Genomic DNA, 21,945 nt, shown 5'->3' on the forward strand with positions numbered 1-21,945 from the left:
ACAAGGCCATCTGTGAAACTGATCAGTTAGCAGCAGCCTGTTTCCCATTAACCCTTCCCTCTTTCTTTCTTTCTTTCTTTCTTTCTTTCTTTCTTTCTTTCTTTCTCTCTCTCTCTCTCTCTCCCTCCCTCTTTAATAATTGTATTTAAACTTTTCAAACCAAAGTAAAAAGGAACTAATACAAACAAATATAATGTAAGGAAGCAAGAAAGGAATCATATAAAAAAGCTTAAAAGTATAAGAAGGAAAATGTAATAGCAAAAGAGAAAGAAAAAAAACATAGCAGGAAATGGCTTGTGATCTCCTTAGACGATGGATGGATGGATGGATATGGATAGGTGGATGATATGTAGTTGGATGGACAGATGGATGGATGGAGATGGATAGGTAGGTGGATGGATGGACGGACGGACGGATGCATGGAAGGAAAGGTATAGACAGACCGAGAGAAGAATAGATGATAGGTAAGTGGATGGGTGGGTGGGTGGATGGATGGAAAGATATAGACAGACCGATAGAAGAATAGATGATAGGTAGGTGGATGGATAGATAGATGGATGGTAGGTAGTTGGGTAGGTAGATTGATTGATTGGTTGATTGATTGATTTTTTATTGTACTGAAAACAGTGCATGAATGAAAGTAAATGAAAAAAACCATAAAGCTAAGAAAAAAAGAGATGAAATAAGAAATACAGCGATCCCCCGCTCGTTGCGAGGGTTCCGTTCCAGGACCCCCCGCAACGAGCGGGTTTTCGCGAAGTAGCGCTGCGGAAGTAAAAACACCATCTGCGCATGTGCAGATGGTGTTTTTACTCCCACAGCGCTAGCGAGGAGCCGAAGATTGGGGGCGGCGCGGCTGTTTGCCGCCGGCATGGAGGGCTTCCTAGCAGCCCCCCAAACCCGGGTTGGGGGTCCGGGGGGCACTGGCTCTCGGCGCTTTCGAGCTGAGTCCGGGAGCAAATTCGCTCCCGGACTCAGCTCGAAAGCGCCGAGAACGAACGGCAAGGAACGGCTTTTCCACGCCGTTCATTCTCGCCGCTTTCGAGCTGAGTCCGGGAGCGAATTCGCTCCCGGACTCAGCTCGAAAGCGCCGAGAACGAACGGCAAGGAACGGCTTTTCCACGCCGTTCATTCTCGCCGCTTTCGAGCTGAGTCCGGGAGCGAATTCGCTCCCGGACTCAGCTCGAAAGCGCCGAGAACGAACGGCAAGGAACGGCTTTTCCACGCCGTTCATTCTCGCCGCTTTCGAGCTGAGTCCGGGAGCGAATTCGCTCCCGGACTCAGCTCGAAAGCGCCGAGAACGAACGGCAAGGAACGGCTTTTCCACGCCGTTCATTCTCGGCGCTTTCGAGCTGAGTCCGGGAGCGAATTCGCTCCCGGACTCAGCTCGAAAGCGCCAAGAACGAACGGCAAGGAACGGCTTGTCCACGCCGTTCATTCTCGCCGCTTTCGAGCTGAGTCCGGGAGCGAATTCGCTCCCGGACTCAGCTCGAAAGCGCCGAGAATGAACGGCGTGGGCGGGCGAAGGGCGGGCGGCAGCGAGGAGTTTGCGTGGGCGGTGGGGAAACTCCTCGCTGACGCCAGCAAGAGGGGGAAGACTCAGGGAAGCCGCCCAGCAGCTGATCTCCTGGTTGCCATCTACGCATGCGTGCCCACGGGCACGCATGCGTAGATGGTATTTTGACTTCCGGGTTGAAAAATAGCGAAGTACCCTGTTCGCAATGGTTGGGGACGCAATAAACGGGGGATCACTGTATAGGACTAAAGATCCAGTTTTGATGCATTCCAGTGTTGGCCAAAAAAACCTCTCACTTAACTTAAATCCTCCAGAAGCCGTGTAGGATTACAACTGACCCATAAATCCAAGACAAGAGACATCTGGTTTCACACATGCTATGTAAAGTTCTGCTTACCATGGTTTACGGCAGAGGCACACCACAATAAATAAATCTGGGCTTAACAAAGGAGAGACAGTGGTTTGGCCCCCAAATAACCCAGTTGATTAGGATTGATTTTCTTTACGCCAACACGTTTCAGCTTCGGTTCTTTAGTGACCTGCACAGACGGGTGGTTTTTTCTGGGATGGAAACAACCCACTACTAAGCCAAATGTGTGAACTCAATCACTGGATGCTTCCTCCCCCCTCTGTTCAGCATGTGTGGAAGATACATCACCTCGCATGGCTCTTGTAACTGCCCATGAATCTTTTGCCTTGAGAGTTCCCATCCTCCTTTATTTTCTGCTTTATTTGGCAGAAGTGGGAGAAACTAGTTGTATCTAAATTATCTTTAGCTCACAGAGAGAGAGAGAGAATCCCAGAGAGAGAGAGAGAGGAAGAAAGGGAGGGAGGGAAAGAAAGAAAGAAAGAAAGAAAGAAAGAATGATAGAAAGATAGAAAGAAAGGGAAGGAAGGAAGGAGGGAAGGAAGAAAGGAAGGGAAAGAAAGAAAGACAGAAAGAGAAGGAAGGAGGGAAGGAAGGAAGAGAAAGAAAGAAAGAAAAGAGAAGGAAGGAAGAAAGAAAGAGAAAGAAAGAAAGACAGAAAGAAAGAAAGAAAGAAAGAGAAGAAAGAGAAAGAACGAAAGAAAGACAGAGAGAGAAACAGACCCACAGAGAGAAAGACACAGAGAGAGCAAAAGAGAGAGAGTGGGGGGAGAGAGAAACAGAGAGAGAGAGAGAGCGACAGAGAAAGACAGAAAGACAGAGAGCAACTGAGAGAGAAAGACACAGAGAGGCAGAGAGAAACAGAGAGAGAGAATGTCAGAGAAAGAGACAGAATAAAAGAGGGAGCGAAAGAGGCACAAACAGAGAGATGGAGAAAGCAACTGAGAAACAGAGAGGAGTGTGAGAGAGAGACAGAGAGAGCAAGAGAGAGAGAGAGGGCGAGATCGAAACAAAGAGAGACAGAAAGCAACTGAGAGAGACACAGAGAGAGAGAGAAAGACAGAGAGAGCAAATGAGAGAGAAAGAGAGAAAAAACAGAGACACGGAGTGACAGAGCAAGACACAGAGAGCCAAAGAGAGAGAGAGAAACAGAGATGGAGAAAGAACAACTGAGAGAGACAGAGAGAGAGAAACAGGAGTGTCGGAGACAGAGACCAACAAAGACACAGAGAAAGAGCAAAAGAGAGAGGGAGGGAGGGAGAAACAGAGAGAGAGACAGAGAAAGTGCAAGTGAGAGAGAGACAGAGAGAGAGAGGGAGAAAGAGAGATCGTCATTCATCTCCTCGGAAGAGAGAATGCAAATCTCCCAAGCAGAACCAAACCCTGCACAAATCATTCTAACCTTTCTTGAGGCTCAAAAACTTTTTCCCTCTTCCTCCCCTGCCGCCCATGACTTAAGCTCTAGATCATCCTGACAGACGTGTCCGGGAGGGCTGATTGGGGGTGTGTGTGTAATGAATTCTCTTTCTCCCCCCCCCTCCTTCCCCTCCGCCCTCCGAAGCCAAGAGTTTGTTTTGATTGCCCTGACTTTGGTGTCCGGTCCCCAAGGCCTCGCCTGTAAATCCTGGCCGCGTGATCCCAGCCTGCCTGCGAGACTCCGGAGTTGCCCCTCTCCCCAAAGGCCGTTACTCATCGGCTGAGAACTGGGGAAAGGTCGAAAGTATTCAATTTGCTTTTGCTTAGCTTTCCCATCTGTCTTGCAGGGGGGGACTGAGGACCGGGGGGGGTGGGGGCTCTGTTATCATTCACACTATTAATGTAACATGACCTTAAAATGCATCCACAGCTGTTATTTTTGGCCTCCCTGTCCGTCAATTTGGAGAAGGGCCCGGCGGTGCTTTCTCCGTCAGGGCGGCTGATGGAGGCTTAAAGTCTACCGCACCGGGAGCTCCATCCCTTCTTTCTTTCTTTCTTCCCCGGTCTTTCTATTTTTAAAGCCAGCTCTTGATCCCTCGCGGGCGACCCCGTGACGGGCCACTCCAGAAGGCTTCCCCTTTGAAAACCTGACAGTCGTTTGGCTCGTCTGGCGGGTTTAACGTCTGGCTAGGGAATTAAGGGGACTGAACTGCTCTCCTCTTGGAGAGAAACAGGTGCTGGGCCGTGGCCAGGAGGAGATAAGTGGCTGGCTCTCTGTCCCGGTTCCATTCAAAAAGGGAAAAAAAAAAGGTGGCACTGGGTTACAGCGACTGCCGGCTCCAGGGACGAAACTCGTCACCCAGGGAAGGACTCGGTTAACCATTGCAATCGGTCCACGAGGCCTTGGCATGCAGGAGGGGAAAGATGATGGAGCTAGCCTTGAAGGGTGATTGTAGGAGCTGCAAAGGGAGGAGGGAGGGAGGGAGGAAGGAAGGAAGGAAAGACAGTGGGAGGGAGGAGAAGGAGCGAGGGAGTGAAGAAGGAAGTTGGGTGGATGGAAGGAAGGAAGGACATTCGGAGGGAGGAAAGAACAGTGGGAGGGAGCGAGGGGGAAAGGAAGGAGAAAGGGAGAGAAGGAGTGAAGAAGGAAGTTTGGTGGGTGGAAGGAAGGAAGGAAGGAAGGAAGGACAATGGAAGAGCTGGTGTGGCGCAGCAGGTACAGTGCTGTACTGCAGGCCACTGAAGCTGACTGTAGATCTGAAGGTCAGCGGTTCAAATCTCATCGCCGGCTCAAGGTTGACTCAGCCTTCCATCCTTCCGAGGTGGGTAAAATGAGGACCCGGATTGTGGGGGCAATAGGCTGGCTCTGTTAAAAAGTGCTATTGCTAACATGTTGTAAGCCGCCCTGAGTCTAAGGAGAAGGGCGGCATAAAAAATTGAATAAATAAATAAAATAAAATAAATAAAGAGAAGGAAGGACAGTGGGAGGGAGGGAAGAAAAGTGGGAGGGAGGAAAGGAAGGAAGGATAACAGAGAGGGAGGGAGGAAAGACAATGGGTAGGAAAGAGGGAGGGAAAGAAAGAAAGGTAGGTAGATAGATAAAAAGGTAGGCAGATAGGTAAAATACCCACACCTGAAAAGACAAAGGAAATTTCAGACAGGCTTTCAAGCTTCTGTTGTTATATCCTACATCATTAATGTGATGTGGAATTCAGCTCCCAGAATTCCCCAGCCAGCAAAGAATGATGGGAATCGAATTCCACCCACATCTCAAGAGTTGCAAAGTTGAGAAAGAGGGCTCTCTTCTTGATGGGGCCAACATTGACGGAAACACAGCCTCGTGAGTCATCTTGGCTACAGCATTTGACCGTTTCCGAGCCAGAGAGCTCTTAGTTTTCCCCCGAATTATTTGTTTTATTGCAAACCCTTAAAAACGCCCACGTTTCCGTTTAAATATATATATATATATTTATATTTAAAGGCGGAAGTCTGATGTGCTATGCTTTTATTTTTAATTAAAAGCAAAGGAAGCGGAGGAGGAGAACCGAGCATCCCTCTGTCCATTTCACTTTTCCTGGAAGGAATTAGTGTCTCTGGCCGCCAGCTGCATTTAGCTGACCTGGGTTGATCTCTTAAAAAGAGCTCAGCGAATCAAACCTGATTAGCCCTCGGTTGGCATCTTCCAGCAGGCACAAGGCCTGCAGGCTGGGCTGAGATGTCGAAAGGGGAGAGAAAGAAATTTGTGGATGAAAGGAAAGGATTTAAACCCGTCCTGCATGGCTGCCAAGTTGAAGCCAGCGAGAGCGGCAATTAAAAGGGATGAATTAAAAAGACATTCACCTGGATTTACCTGGTTGCACAGCTGTATTTCCAAGAAAGCAAAAAGTTCAATTTAAGAAAGGTGGGGAGAATAGAAATGGGTCATCCTGGACTTACGACCTCACCGGAGCCCAAAATTTCTGTTGCTAAGTGAGATCGTCATTAAGTGAATTTTGCCCCATTTTTTTAACAACCTCTCTTCCCACCGTCGTTAAGTGAACCACCGCAGTTGTTAAATTAATTGTACGGTTGTTAAGTGAATCGGGCTCCCCCTGTTGACTTTGCTCACCGGAAAGTTGCAGAAGGGGATTACGTGACCGCCCTCCGCCGAAACGCTGCAGCCGTCGTAAATATGAGTCAATGGGTCAGGGTCTGAATTTTGATCACGTGATCATGGAGAGTGTGAAAAAGGATTGTAAATAAGTTTTTTTTTCAATGCCATTGTAACTTTGAATGTCACTAAATGAATGGTTTTAATTTGAGGACTACCTGTAATTATTTGAGAAGGAAAGGGAGGGAAGGGAAGGGAAGGGAAGAAAGAAAGAAAGAAAGAAAGAAAGAGAAAGAAAGAAAGAAAGAAAGAAAGAAAGAAAGAAAGAAAGAAAGAAAGAAAGAAGACATTTTGGGTTCAATTGTGGCTGTATTGCTCAGCATCGTTGAATGGTCCTTCCTGGTGGCTAGTGTCCCATCGAAGCATTGCTAGAACTTCACCGGCATTTTCCTTTTTGTTCTTCTAGACTTCGAATCCGATCGATGTGGCCAGCAGGCCTAGCACAGTGCACCATACACTTCTGCAGAAGGCACCAGGGGTAGGTACCAGGTCCAGTGAGGTTGTTTCAGCTCCTCTTTGGAGCTGATGCATGATAAACATTGACCTACAAAGGATTATTTTTCTCATTTTGGTCTGGATTTGCAAAGAGAGAGAGAGAGAGATGGAAGGAGGGACAGACAGAGGGACAGGACAAAAATGCAAAAGAGGAAAGATAGGTAGTAGGTAGGTAGGTAAGTACATGGATGGATGGATGGATGGATAGATTAGATAGAGAGAGAGAGAGAGAGAAGAGAGATGAGAGAGGGGGGTGAGAGATCTAAGACCCATGTATCAAAATTAGGGAAATGTCAATTCTCCCCTGAGAAAAAGGAAAATTAGATCATTTTTAAACAAGACTGAATCCTGAGTTATGGATTAGTCTGAAATAAAGGAATTACATCCTTAGAACTCTATTTTTTTTTTTGCTTCTAAGTCCTGGTGCAATTATGTTCTTAACGCTGAAATAAATGAGCCTTTTTCATGCTCGTTCCATAGCAAGAGAGACACCCCGAATTTTAAAAACACCCTCTTTTTATAATCCAGGTTACATAAAATGTTGATTTTTTTTTCTTTCATATTTTCCCTAGGTGGCTGACGCCTATCGGGCTCCTGTACGAGTAAGTAAGGTTTGTCAGGGGTTTATATATATATCTGTAATGCTTTCCTTAAAAGAAGTGATGAGATTATAAGATAGCAGCTAGTTTAACGTTTGTCAATTTCACTAAACAAACTGTCGTAGATGGACATTAGTAGGCAGTCTAACGTACACATTAAAGCAAGCTTTAAATCCAATCAATAATTTCAAGTAGTCCTCGACTTGCAGTGGTTCATTTAGTGACTGTTTGAAGTCTCAACAGCGCTGGAAAAAAGCGACTTATCCCTGTTTTTCACACGAGCACTGCTGTGTCCCTGTGGTCACGGGATCAAAATTCAGACCCTTGGCGATGAAGTCGTATATATGACAGTTGCTGGGACCTTTTCCGACTTCCTGACTGTTCTGCCTGACCTGTTCAGGCAATGTGTAACAGTCCAAGGAAAAGAAATCAAACACACACGTACTCTGCTAATCAGCAAACTTGAAAAAAGGGTTACTCAAAACAGTTCTTAGTGTCCGAAAACAATGATAGTGCAAGGCTTACTTCAGCCGCATACAAAAACACAGGAAAAAACAAACAAAGACAACCTGGAATGAACCAAGACGTTTCAGGAGTCCTTTTGAATCTTTGAAGCAAACAGCAAGTCCCAGAGTTTTCACCTCCCACTTGTCTGAAAAAGCTGGGTTGAAAACTCCAACGGCATGGAACAGAAACTTCAGAGCAGGAACCACAAAATAACACAGATAAACAGCCACAGTTTGCCTTGGCCTTTGTTCCCTTTTATCCCTTTAGCCCTCATTAAGGGAACCACACCCAGCCCTCAGTATAAGAACCACACCCAGCCCAGGTGCTCCTATAATAACTTGTAATACTCCTTAAAGCGATCCCTTTTTTGCATAGCTCTTCGGCTACGCAGATCAATATATTGATCTGCAGAAGAACCCAGGGACGAAAGACTGTCTGAGGGACTGCAGGCCAAATCCCCTGGGCTGTCTGCTGAATCCTGCGTCCCAGTGGCCTTGTCCTCCTGGCTGTCTGCCACGTCTTCCTGGCTGTCAGCCAGGCTTTCACATTCACTTTGTGCCGCGTCTCTCCCATCTGTGGGAGCAACAGCTGGCCCAGGTCCAAACACAACACTGACCGGCAAAGCTGATGAGGAAGCCAGTTTCACATCCTTATTTTACGACCTTTCCCGCCACAGTCGTTAAGCGAATCGCTTAAGCGGTTGTGAAGCGAGGAACAGAGTTTATGACCGAACCTCTAGCTTCGTTGACAAACTTTGCTTGTCAGAAAATCATCAAAAAAAGGGGGGGATCGCGTGATCTCCAGGATCCCAGCATCTGTCATAAATATGATTGTTTGTTTGTTTGTTTGTTAATCTTTGTTTTCCCCCCAACTCCGTAGGGACTGAAGGTGGCTCACCAAAAAAGAATTTGCCACCTTACTGGGCAAATATCTCTCCCCATCCAGTTTAAAATTCATTTCCTTGCTCCCACACCCACAAGTTCATCACGTTGACCAGTCGTCTTTTGCCAATGTGTTCCGTTATTCCCATCAACTTCCAGGCAGGTACTGAACAAAGGATGACCTTGACAATCTAGAAGGAATTTGTTATGGCTACATCTCTGCATCCCTCATGCAGCAGCCCCTCCCAAATCCCCGTAGCACGAATACATTCTAAAGCATAATATGTGGCAGGCCAAAGTCTCCCAAGTCAACGATGGCTTCAGCCAGACAGAAATTTGAGACCGAATCCTGGTCATAGTCAGTTGCACAAGGGGAGAGAAAGCAGCTACTTAAAATTAAATCTCGGTCCATATTTTATTACAGAAGCCTGGGAAATGGTGCGCTGTCCACGTACAGATCGCTTGGCAGATCTACCATCACCAACAGAAGATAAAGGTAATCAAGCAGATCTATTCAGAAAGCCAGCAGGTTTCTACTCTGGCTTTGAGGATGACATTTCCGTTCTCACCACCCCAATTTCCTAAGGCATCCGTTTTTCACACTGTTGCTTTCCCTCCGTCAAGGATGGGATTTATTAAGAGCCTTTCTATCTTCAAATATCTATTTTAGAAATGGCTGGGTTTCTCTGATGGGGCGGGGCAGCCTAGTGGCAATACCAATCCTACTCGGTCCAGAAGAGAAGATCTGATAGATAGAATAATCGAGTTGGAAGGGACCTTGGAGGTCTTCTAGTCCAACCCCCTGCTTAGGCAGGAAACTCCATACCATTTCAGATAAATGGTTGTCCAACATCTTCTTGAAAACCTCCAGTGTTGGAGCATTTACAACTTCTAGAGGCCAGCTGTTCCACCAATTCATTGTTCTAACTGTCAGGAAATTTCTCCTAAGTTGCTTCTCTCCTTGATTAGTTTCCACCCATTACTTCTTGTCCTGCCTTCAGGTGCTTCGGAGAATAATTTGACTCTCTTATTTGTGGCAGCCCCCGAGATATTGGAAGACTGCTATCCTGTCTCCCCTGGTCCTTCTTTTCATTAAACTAGACATACCCAGTTCCTGCAACCGTTCTTTATATATTTTAGCCTCCAGTCCCATAATCCTCTTTGTTGCTCTTCTCTGCACTCTTTCTAGTGTCAGCATATTATTTTATCCCCTGGTTAGGGCTGAAAAAATGTTCTTTGGAGGGAGTAGCAATAAAAACGAGCCTGCAAAGACTTAGGGCTGGAAAAAAATCCTGCAAGCCAGGAAGATCGGTAGCAACTGGTTAGGGCTGGAAAAAAGTTCTTTGGAGAGAATATCAATGAAAACAAATCTGCAAAACGTAGTGCTGGGGAAAAAAACCTTCTTTGGAGTAGCAATGAAAAAAAATCCTGCAAAACTTTGGCCTGGAAAAAAACGTCTTTGGAGTAGCAATGAAAAAAATCCTGCAAGAAATTGTTAGCACCTCATTAGGGCTGGAAAAAAAAAGTTATATTTGGAGTATAAGATGCACCCAAATTTTCAGCCTCTTTTTAGGGGCAGGGAAGGTACGTCTTCTACTCCCCAAAATACGGTAGGTTGGAGAACATGCAGAATGAAGCTGAGAGAAGCTTTACTGAAACCATATCTGAAACTCAGATATCTCTCATCAGGAGATGTTAAAGAGAACATCTTTAAGACAAAACTGAGACAAACCAAGCACATTTGCCACTGTAAATGGCGGAATTCAGAACTTTAGCCCCAACCACACAGAAGTCAACATCTAATATCCTGCAGTTGTTTGTTGTAGAAGCCCGCTTGGTAAATAGTCGGACAATGCCCAGATGTTTCGTGAAGAGGATGATGGTTGCAGAACTACAGCTTTCCAAATTAGTTGAACAGAAGAAGTTGACAGTCGAGGAAGTTCCTTTGATACCCTCCTCCCTATAGCGTTCACCACAATCTGTGTTTTGTTCAGTGGCTCATCCCCATTTTTTTACTGCTCTAAGTTGAGTAACCACAAGCTAGGAGAGAGAAACAGAAAATTGGTCCGGTCTCCTTCCTTATGTCAGGCCTGGAACTTCTTGGCTTGCCTGCCACATTTGGTGCTGTGGGAAACTGGGAGGGTAGACTAAGTGAGTGGGGAACTGTAGTCAAAACAACATTCCTTTCTCTACGAGTCAAGGTCACTCTGCCCTGCATCTGGAGGGGTGTTCCTGGGAGTTACATCTCCAGTTGAGATGGTGCATTGATTGGACCATGTGATGGACATGGACAATAAACACTGGAAGTTTTTAAGAAGATGTTTGGATAACCATTTGTCTGAAGTGTGGTGTAGGGTTTCCTGCCTAAGCAGGGGGCTGGACTAGAAGACCTCCAAGGTCCCTTCCAACTCTGTTAGATTGGACAATGTGGTGGATTTGTGGGTGCTGGGGCAGGGACTTGAATTTCCTTTTGGGTGTGGCAAACCGGAAACTTTCAGATTCGGGTTTTCCCAGGTCTGTCAATATTTATTTATTTATTTGTTTGTTTGTTTGTTTGTTTGTTTATTTATTTTGTCCAATACACAATGAGGGTTTTAGTGGGTATATATCAATATACACATAGTAAAATACATGATGAAGGTTATAGAGGAGATACTCATAGTAAAATATATCTATGAAACAACAGAAAAGAAGGTATAGTAATAGAACATATCAATGAAAGAATAGAAGAAGAGATAGAGGAATAGAGGAAAGGTATAGGAGATATAGGAGAGCAATAGAACAGGTGACGGAAGGCACGCTAGTGCACTTGTACTCGCCCCTTACTGACCTCTTAGGAATCTGGATAGGTCAACCGTAGATAATCTAAGGGTAAAGTGTTGGGGATTTGGGGATGACACTATGGAGTCCGGTAATGAGTTCCACGCTTCGACAACTCGGTTACTGGAGTCATATTTTTTACAGTCAAGTTTGGAGCGGTTAATATTAAGTTTAAATCTGTTGTGTGCTCTTGTGCTGTTGTGGTTGAAGCTGAAGTAGTCGCCGACAGGCAGGACGTTGCAGCATATGATCTTGTGGGCAATACTTAGACCTTGTTTAAGGCGTCTTAGTTCTAAACTTTCTAGGCCCAGGATTGAAAGTCTAGTCTCGTAGGGTATTTATCTCTAATAAATAAATAAATATTTATTTATCTCTAATAAAATGGAGTTTTGAGGAAATCTCTGCCTTGGAGTTTTCTTTCGTTGGAGATGTCCCTTGGAAACCCTGGCACCTTATTGAATTGTTGGAAGAAATATCCATCTGGTTCAGTTGCAAGTGGGGAGTCTCCGTCTCCCTTAAGATTTCTCTCCCTTCCTCCCTCTCTTTTAGGGGAAATATAATGTCCTGCCTTTTTAAATATTTCTCAAAGTATTTCAATCTTATAGGAGAGGGGTGGGTGTTGACTTTCTGCAGAATCATTGGAGGTTTTCTCTTCTAGTTTCCATGGGACTTTGCTTCCCGTGTGTTCTGTCGAGCTCTCTGGTAGAATCCTCCCAAAAATGCACAGATACAATTTCAGACACACACACGTTTGAAAATTCAAAACAATGTTCTTTATACCGAAAAATGCAAATAAACGAAGCCCTCTTTTTGTAAAGCAAAGAGCACTTGTCTCCAAACAAATTGATAATTTGTACAAGTCCCTTATCAGTTCTGTGATACTTAGCTTGCAGCTGTGAGGCAATTCACAGTCCTTATTCTTTCACAAAGTGAAACACACTTTGCTCTGGTTTAGTTTCAAAGCGGGGGGAAATCAGCACACAAAGATCAAAATCAGCAAAGCAGTCACGAAACACAACGATCAGATAATCCTCCACAACGGCCAAACCCACAGGCTGCTATTTATAGCAGCCTCACTAATGACCACAGCCCCACCCAACCACAGGTGGCCTCATTTTGTTTGATAATAATCTCTCAGTTGTTGTTGCCTATGCATCGCTCTTCGCATGCGTGGCCGTATCATTAACTCTTGTTCTGAATCCAAGGAGGAGCTAGATAATTGATCTCCTTCTGAGCTGTCTGCCCCACTCTCCTCCTCCCTGTCACTCATGTCTTCTTGGTCAGAGGAGCCTTCATCAGCAGATTCCACTGGGGGCCTGCAGCATGTGGATGTCTCCCCCACATCCACAGTCCTTGGGGCAGGAGCTGGGCCAGAGCCAACCACAACACCGTTGTACGAGTTTGGACAGCAATCTTTTGACCTAGGAAGTAGTTTGAGGAGTAGATCTACTCTACTGTAAGCATGATGGGAAACTGACCTGGCTCAATTCGGGTTTTTAGCAAGCTTCCAGAACTATTGGTACCAATTATGCCAACCACACCTGGTTTTTAAAAAAAAATTTCCCCTGAACGTCATCACTCTGCTAAACAAATAATTCCCTCAGTACTATCAAACTATTCACTAAGGCTGCATTACTATTACTATTAGTCTCATTGTTCCTATCACCCATTTCCTCCCACCTATGACTATCTGACTGTAATTTGTTTCTTGTATCTTTGCAATTTATATTGATTTTTTCCTAATATGATTTGATTGCTCATTTGTACCCTATGACTATCATTAAGTGTTTTGCCTTACGATTCTTTATGAACGTATCTTGTCTTTTTATGTACACTGAGAGCATATGCACCAAAGACAAATCACACCTGGCCAATAAATAATTCTAATCTAATCTAATCTAACCCAATGATAATCAAAGAGAAGTTGCAACCAACATGTACCAACAAGAGCCTTGGTGGTGCAGTGGTTAGTTTGGCAGATCAAATCTCAGTAGGCTCAAGGTTGACTCAGCCTTCCATCCTTCCACATTTGGTAATACAGTGGTACCTCGGTTCTCGACCACAATTCGTTCCAGAAGTGTGGTCAAGAACCAATTTGCCTGAGTACCGAATTAATTTATCCCATAGGAAATAATGGAAATGGATTTAATTGGTTCCCAGCCCCAGTTGACTCGCTGGGAACCAATTAAATCTATTTTCTTTATTTCCTATGGGATAAAAAATTTGAGGAGCGCTATAGTCTAAGGCGCTCCAAGCTGCAGGAAGGGTGGGGGCGGCTGCAATACCGGGAGCTTCGGGGGGCTCCTTTCCTCAGTGCTTCGTCTTCTACCTGTAGGCAGCTGCACCAACTTTCTCTTCCTGGCGGCGGCAACGGCAGCGGCTTCCCTTCGACAGCAACAGCGCCGGGAACGTCACGTGATGAAGGGAAGCCGCCGGAGCCATCTCAGCAGTTGCCGCCGCTCCAGCAGCTTCCCTTCATTATGTGACGTTCCCGACGCTGTTGCTCTCGAAGGGAAGCCGCCGCCGTTGCCGCCGCCGGGAAGGAGAAAGTTGGTGCAGCTGCCTACAGGTAGAAGACGAAGCACTGAGGAAAGGAGCCCCCCGAAGCTGCCGGTATTGCAGCCGCCCCGCCCGGTAACATTTCGGATAACTAACAAAATTTTCTGTGGCTGTTAGGTATCCGAATTTTTGTTCGGATGCCGAAGGAAATTTTTGCTGAAAATTTTGTTCGATATCCGAAATGTACGACAGCCAAGGCATTCGAGAACCGAGGTACCACTGTATAAGGACCCAGATTGTTGGGGGCGATATGCTTACTCTCTGTAAACCCCTTAGAGAGGGCTGTCAAGCACTGTGAAGTGGTATATATAAGTCTAAATGCTATTGCTATTACATCACCAAACCCAGGAAATGGATGAGGGTTGTTTTTTTTTCTTCTTCCTTTGACAGCAAATGCAGCTGGATCCTCACAAGCTCGAAATCGGCGGAAAACTTGACCTCTTCAGCAGACCGCCGGCTCCCGGCGTCTTTCCTGGTTTCCATTATTCTCAAGAACTTGCCCGACCCCTCTTCTCCAGCACAGGTGAGGGGAAAAGCCCTGTTGATGCGCACGTGTCTACTCTCGAGATCGGTGCCCTTCCATCAGTTGTGGGTTTCACTTACCTTCCCTACCTGTTCGGAACTGTGAACGAGTGCGCTTGCTTTGCGTACGAGCAGCGGTTCTTCTCATGCGCAGAACCTTAGAAACATAGAAGATTGACGGCAGAGAAAGACCTCCTGATCCATCTAATCTGCCCTTATACTATTTCCTGTATTTTATCTTTGGATGGATCTATGTTTATCCCAGGCACGTTTAAATTCAGTCACTGTGAATTTACCAACCACATCTGCTGGACGTTTGTTCCAAGCATCATCTACTCTTTCAGTAAAAAAACATTTTCTCACGTTGCTTCTGATCTTTCCCCCCAACTAACCTCAGATTGTGGGCCCTTGTTCTGGTGTTCACTTTCCTATTAAAAACACTTCCCTCCTGAACCTTATTGAACTGAACCCTTTAACATATTTAAATGTTTCGATCATGTCCCCACTTTTCCTTCTGTCCTCCAGACTATACAGATGGAGTTTGTGAAGTCTTTCCTGATTAAGTTTTATGCTTAAGACCTTCCACCCTTTTTGTAGCCCGTCTTTGGACGCGTTCAATTTTGTCAATATCAGAAAACTTCAGAAGAAAAGGATTTAGGGGTAGTGATTTCTGACAGTCTCAAAATGGGTGAACAGTGCAGTCAGGCGGTAGGGAAAGCAAGTAGGATGCTTGGCTGCATAGCTAGAGGTATAACAAGCAGGAAGGGGGAGATTATGATCCCGCTATATAGAGTGCTGGTGAGACCACATTTGGAATACTGTGTTCAGTTCTGGAGACATCACCTACAAAAAGATATTGACAAAATTGAACAGGTCCAAAGAAGGGCTACAAGAATGGTGGAAGGTCTTAAGCATAAAACGTACCAGGAAAGACTGAATGAACTCAATCTGTATAGTCTGGAGGACAGAAGGAAAAGGGGGGACATGATCGAAACATTTAAATATGTTAAAGGGTTAAATAAGGTCCAGGAGGGAAGTGTTTTTAATAGGAAAGTGAACACAAGAACAAGGGGAAGTTAGTTGGGGGAAAGATCAAAAGCAACATGAAAAAATATTATTTTACTGAAAGAGTAGTAGATCCTTGGAACAAACTTCCATCAGACCTGGTAGATAAATCCACAGTAACTGAATTTAAACATGCCTGGGATAAACATATATCCATCCTAAGAGAAAATAGAGAAAATAGTATAGGGGCAGACTAGATGGACCAGACTTCTATGTTTCTATGCGCAGAAACTTCTGTGCATGCATAGATCATCTATGATGCCATCTGGGCCGGTGGGAGAAGCATCCTGCCACTACCAGTTCACCTGAACCAGGGTGAACCGCTAGCAATTCACCACTGAGTCCAACCTTTTGGCTGCCGGGACTGGTTCTGTTTATAAAGGTTTTTCCATGGTCCGGAGAGGGCCTGGCTTTGTGTGCTGTGCCTACATCCCACAAATGGGGTTTTGCTTCTTCATGCGGCCCAGTTTTTGGCATGCCGCAGCCCAATGCTGGACCATGGGCCGTGGGTTGGGACCCCCTGCCCCAGATCCTTCAGGAAACGACATCACCCTCTTTAATGAGTTTGGCAGGTGTGTTTCCTGGTGCTCTAAAACATCTTTCTCAGAATCCAATCCGAAGCCCCGTGTGGCATATAAATTATGCCTTTCCGTCGGTGAATACCCAAAGCAGCGTTGGGCAGTAAATCTTAATAAAGTTTGCTATCGGCAGAGGAGAGGCGGAACGAACATGGCGACTCAACGGAAGGGGGCATAAATCTGTGGGTTTCCAGGATCGGGAGGCTTCCTTCCTGGCCTTGTTGAAGGGGAAGTCACTGAGAAACCCAGCTTCCCCAGTCTGTGTTACCCGCTCCAAAATATATGTTAATCTCAGGTTCCCTTGTCCATGGGATGGATGTACAGCTGCAGGCAAACATTTGGTTTAATAGCTTCCTGACAACCCCCGGCTACATTCCTGGTTTTATTCTTGAGGAAGCCTCTCCTTCTTTTCCTTCTTCTCCTTCTCCCTCTCCTTCTTTTTCTTCTTTTCCTTCTCCCTCTCCTTCTTTTCCTTCTTCTCCTTCTCCCTCTCCTTCTTTTCCTTCTTCTCCTTCTCCCTCTCCTTCTTTTCCTTCTTCTCCTTCTCCCTCTCCTTCTTTTCCTTCTTCTCCTTCTCTTTTTTCTCCTTTTTCTCCTTCTCCTCCTTCTCCTTTTTCTTCTTCTTCTTCTTCTCCTTCTCTTTTTTCTCCTTTTTCTCCTCCTCCTCCTTCTCCTTTTTCTTCTGCTCTTTCTTTTTCTCCTTTTCTCCCTCTTCTTACTTCTCCTTCTTTTCCTCCTCCTTCTCCTTCTTTTTCTTCTTCTCTTTCTTTTTCTCCTTTTTCTCCCTCTTCTTATTTCTCCTTCTCCTTCTTTTTCTTCTTTTTCTCCTTTTTCTCCCTCTTTTCTCCTCTTCCTTCTTCTCCTTCTCATCCTTCTCCTTCTTTTTCTTCTTCTTTCTTTTTTCCTTTTTCTTCTTCTCTTTCTTTTTCTCCTTTTTCTCCCTCTTCTTATTTCTCCTTCTCCTTCTTTTCCTTCTTTTTCTCATTTTTCTCCCTCTTCTCTTCTCCTCTTCCTTCTTCTTCTCCTCCTCATCCTTCTCCTTCTTTTTCTTCTTCTTTCTTCTTTCTTTTTTCCTTTTTCTTCTTCTCTTTCTTTTTCTCCTTTTTCTCCCTCTTCTTATTTCTCCTTCTCCTTCTTTTTCTTCTTTTTCTCTCTTTTCTTCTCTTCCTTCTTCTCCTCATCCTTCTCCTTCTTTTTCTTCTTTCCTTTTTCTCCTCCTCTTCCTCCTTCTTCTTCTTCTCCCTCTCCTTCTCCTCCTTCTTCGTTTTCTTCTTCTTTTTCTCCTTTTTCTCCCTCCTTCTCTTTCTTCTCCTTCTCCTTCTCTTTCTCCTCCTCCTCCTCCTCCATCTTCTCCTTCTCCTTCTTCTGATAAGAGACAGCATAGTCCTCAGCTGTATAACGGGCCAAGCAAGAAGCTCAGGAGGGACCTTCCCTAAGTTGCCAGGCTGCAAAGACGATTCTCAGGCGATGCTACAAGCTTACTTTGTGATTGTTATTGTTGTTGTTGTTCTTGTTGCAGGATCTGCTCATCCAAACTCCACTCCATTTGGATCCTCGCCTCATCATAGCAGCTTCCTGCCCACCAGCCATTTGGCAGGTAGGTGTAAGTAAACCTTATTCTTCCGATTTACTAGTCTTTTGATACATGTCTTGACCTCTCCTGCATCATACCCGTGGTGGCGCAGTGGTTAGAATGCAGTATTGCAGGCTAACTCTGCCAACTGCCAGCAGTTCGGTTTCTCACCGGCTCAAGGTCAACTCAGCCTTCTTTCCTTCCCAGGTCGGTAAAATTGTTGGGGGCAATAAGATGACCCTGTAAACCACTTAGAGAGGGCTGTAAAGCACTACTTAACAGATTAACGGAAGGGACGTTAGAGGTCATCTAGTCCAACCCCCCCCCCCCTTAAACAGGAGACCCTACACCATTTTTGACAGATGGCAGTCCAGTCTCTTCTTGAAAGCTTCCGGTGATGAAGCTCCCACAACTTCTGAAGGCAACTTCTGCACCATTGGTGGATTGCTCACAGTCAGAAACTACATGTACAATGAAGCACTACATAAGTCTTAAGTGCTGTTACTATCAGGACTTAGGAAGGAAAGAGAAGACCGATGTATAGAAGGGCAGTGATAACCTTATCAATTGGAAGAGCCATTGCTGCGTAACATTCCTGGCTTGGAAAATAACGTTTATAGGTCAGGTTTAGAATAGAATAGAATCCAAATAAAATTACCCCCTTTGTTCTGTTGGGCTCTCTGGTAGAATCCTCCCAAAAATTCACAGGTACAAATTTCAGACACACAGACGTTTGAAAATTCAAAACAATGGTCTTTATAATGAAAATTCACTTAAACCAAGCCCTCTTTTGGGATAGCCAAGAGCACTTGTCTCCAAACAAACTGGTAATTGGTACAAGTCCCTTATCAGTTCTGTGATACTTAGCTTGCAGCTGTGAGGCAATTCACAGTCCTTCTTTCACAAAATGAAACACACTTTGCTCTGGTTTAGTTTCAAAGCGGGGAAAAATCAGCACACAAAAAGTCAAAGTCAGTAAAGCAGTCACGAAACACAACGATCAGATAATCCTCCACAATGGCCAAACCCACAGGCTGCTGTTTATAGCAGCCTCACTAATTACCACAGCCCCACCCAACCACAGGTGGCCTCATTTTCTTTGATAATAATCTCTTAGTTGTTGTTGCCTATGCATCGCTCTCCACATGCGTGGCTGTATCATTAACTCTTGTTCTGAATCCAAGGAGGAGCTAGATAATTCTGATCTCCTTCTGAGCTGTCTGCCACACTCTCCTCCTCCCTGTCACTCATGTCAGCTTGGTCAGAGGAGCCTTCATCAGCAGATTCCACCGGGGGCAAAACAGGCCTGCAGCATGTGGATGTCTCCCCGACATCCACAGTCCTTGGGGCAGGAGCTGGGCCAGAGCTAACCACAGCACCCTTAAGCTAAAAAAAACCCACAAGCAAACCTTCCTTCTAAATAAAATGGATTTATTTGCCATTGTAAAAAAAAAAAAAACCAGTAGTAGGTGCGAATCTTGATCATGTTTCTGAAGCAATGTTTGAGTTCTCCCAAGTGGTGGGGCAGGGAGGGCACAGATTGGAGGAGGTGATTGTTCCAAGAAGGGGTGGGCTATTGCCCGGTTGGGAGGGAACGTAGTGGGGTAGCGAAAATAGGGCACCACCCCAGAGCACCCAATTTGCACTGAAATGTTGAAAGAAAATGCATGGTGCCCGCAGTGGGGTAGTAAAGGTTTTGGTAGCCCTTCACTGGTCCCAAGCTTCAGCCAAGTCACCTGTCACCTTGTGTAGACCATACCTTCTGCTTTCATCTGTGTTGGTTTCTCTGGAGGAGTGATTTAGGACGAGCTAGCCGCAGAGCAAATAGTAGATCTTCAACTACTGTTGTTAGCACAGGTGAAGGAGACAGTAACTACTGTATGTTTTTCAAACTACAAGATGCATTTTTTTTGTCTCCCAAAAGTGGGTAAAAAGATCTGTGCATCTTTTTGCTGAAGCTCCATCCACCCCCGGCCATTTTTATTTTTTTTGCCTCTGTACCCTCCGTTTTTGGGGCTATTTGCAGCCTTTTTCAGGCTTGTTTTCAGCCTGTTTTGGGGGAGAGTTGGGTCCATTTTTGAGGCTTCTTTTGGGCTATTTTTGAGGCTTCTTTTGGGCTGTTTTTGAGGCTTTGGGGGGCTAGTTTTTAGGCTTTTTTTGGATGGTTTCCGAGGCTTTTTCTGGACTGTTTTGAGGCTTTTTCCAGGCTGTTTTTGAGGATTTTTCTGGGCTATTTTTGAGGATTATTTCAGGCTCCTTTCCTCCAAAAACGGCTTGAAAAAAGCCTCATAAACAGACTGATAAAAGCCTCAAAAGTGGCCCCGAAAGAGCCTCAAAAATGCCCCTGAAAAAGCCTCATAAATGGCCCTGAAAAAGCCTCAAAAATGGCCTCGAAAAAGCCTCAAAATGGCCCTGAAAAAGCCTCAAAAATGGCCCCGAAAAAGCCTCAAAAATGGCCCTGAAAAAGCCTCAAAAATGGCCCCGAAAAAGCCTCAAAAGTGGCCTGATAAAAGTCTCAAAAATGGTTTGAAAAAAGCCTTAAAATGGCCTGGAAAAAGCCTCGATAACAGTCTGATAAAAGCCTCGAAAATGGGTAGAAAAAAGGCTGGAAAAGATGGGGTACACGGAAGCCAAAAACATTTGTTGTTTTCCTCTTCAAAATGTATGTGCACCTTATGGTCAGCTGCATCTTATAGTCAGAAAAAAATATGGTAACGCGTTTCAACCCAGGTGGTCATTTAGCTAGAAGTATTCTTTGTGGATCAGAGTCTCGGTGATATAATTCACAGACTTTCATCAACACCGGCCATGACCATCTGGCCTGGCTTTAAATTAAGCTTAGGAGAGTCATCATTTTGGCCTAATTAAATTATTAATTGGTCTACTCCCAGAGAGAACCTGGTCTCTCCTTTTTCACAAGCTCCAATTTGTTATTTTGAGCCAGTCAAGCAAGGCTACACTCATTGGAGTGGCAAAGCGCCCTAGAGGTTGAGCACTGGCCTCACAAACAGAAGGCTGTGAGTTCGATCCTAGGTAGAGGCAGATATTTCTCTCTATACACTGAGAATTGATCTGCTGAACAAAACTCCGCATTGGCAACAGGAAGAGCATCTGGCCATTAAAAGGCTCTGCTAGCTCCATTCAGTTGGCCAGACTCCATCTCGCAAGGCATTATGGGGTCATTAAATGGATCTTCTTTGTCCTCCTCTTTCCCCTTCTAACACTGAAGACATTACCTAGTTGGGTAATGAAACATTTGCAAAGAAAGAACCAAGCAAGGCTACACTCATAACCAAGCTTCAACCATGACTCCATGGCACACCAGTGTGTCTTGTTGTGTTGGCCAAAGAAGAATTTTGCTCTTTGGAAACCAAGGGGTCTTTGTAGTAGACGCTGAACCTTCAAATGCAGACAAAACCTAAAATGATAGCAGAAGAGGTAGACACTACAAGGATCCTGTTTTAATGTGGTTTCAAGGTGGTGCCACTGTTCCTTGCCACCCTCAAATATCATTTGTAAATTTAGTCCAATTCTTGCTCCTTGGGTCCACAACCTGTAAGTTAACCAAACCATCAAGAAGGGGGCTGGGGAGAGAGAGAAATAATCAGTATAGGTAGTCCTCCACTTACAAAAATTCATTTAGTGACCGTTCAAAGTTACAGCAGCACTGAGAAAAAGTGACTTATGGTCATTTTTCCACACTTAGGCCCCTTGGAACATCTCCATATTCACTGATCCAAAATCAGATGAAGAATTACAGAGTTAGAAGGGACCTTGGAGGTCTTCTAGTCCAACCCTGTGGCGCTTTATGACGGTTGCAGAATCCTGGGGTTGTGTGGTCTCCTTTTGGGGACCTTCTGATGAGCGAGATCAATGGATAAACAAACCTTTAACGTACTTCACAACTGCAGTGATATGCTTAACAACCATGGCGAAGATGGTCATAAAATTGGGGCCAAAGCTCATTTAACAATTGTCTCGCTTAGCAGTAGAAATGTTGGGCTCAACTATGATTGTAGGTTGAGGACTATGTGTGTCTCGAATGTGCCCATTAGGCCTTCCTGAGATCTCCTCGAGAGGCCTCCTCCATAACAGGGAGGCAATTTTAAGACTCGCGGACTTCAACTCCCAGAACTCCTCCTTTGCTTTGCTGGCTGAGGAACTCTGGGAGTTGAAGTTCGCAAGTCTTTGAAAGTTGCCACGGTTGGAGACACACACCAGAAACCAGTTTCCAGCTTCTTATTTTTGCTCTTGCGAATCCGAGCCGCTCAGATTTCAGCCCGTTGTCCGTCTCCGTCTTCCTTTGGCCTCCAGCAGTTGGTTTCCTTGTGGCACGCTTAAACTCCAGCACCTGTTTCCCATGTTAGCAAGTCCTCTGTTTTTAACCCCGTTGAGAA

General features: G+C 45.2%; 1 protein-coding gene across 1 annotated transcript in view; it reads left to right on the top strand.

Annotated features, from left to right (window-relative positions):
* FBRSL1 (fibrosin like 1) overlaps positions 1-21,945 on the top strand; it is a 499,240-nt gene that overhangs the window by 467,713 nt on the left and 9,582 nt on the right. Inside the window, 5 exon segments of the mRNA XM_070762728.1 lie at positions 6,356-6,427; positions 7,017-7,046; positions 8,856-8,927; positions 14,201-14,333; positions 17,495-17,572. Of these exon segments, the coding sequence (XP_070618829.1) occupies positions 6,356-6,427; positions 7,017-7,046; positions 8,856-8,927; positions 14,201-14,333; positions 17,495-17,572 (385 nt within the window).

Source organism: Erythrolamprus reginae, chromosome 10 (assembly GCF_031021105.1).
Source record: "Erythrolamprus reginae isolate rEryReg1 chromosome 10, rEryReg1.hap1, whole genome shotgun sequence".
NCBI lineage: Eukaryota > Metazoa > Chordata > Lepidosauria > Squamata > Dipsadidae > Erythrolamprus > Erythrolamprus reginae.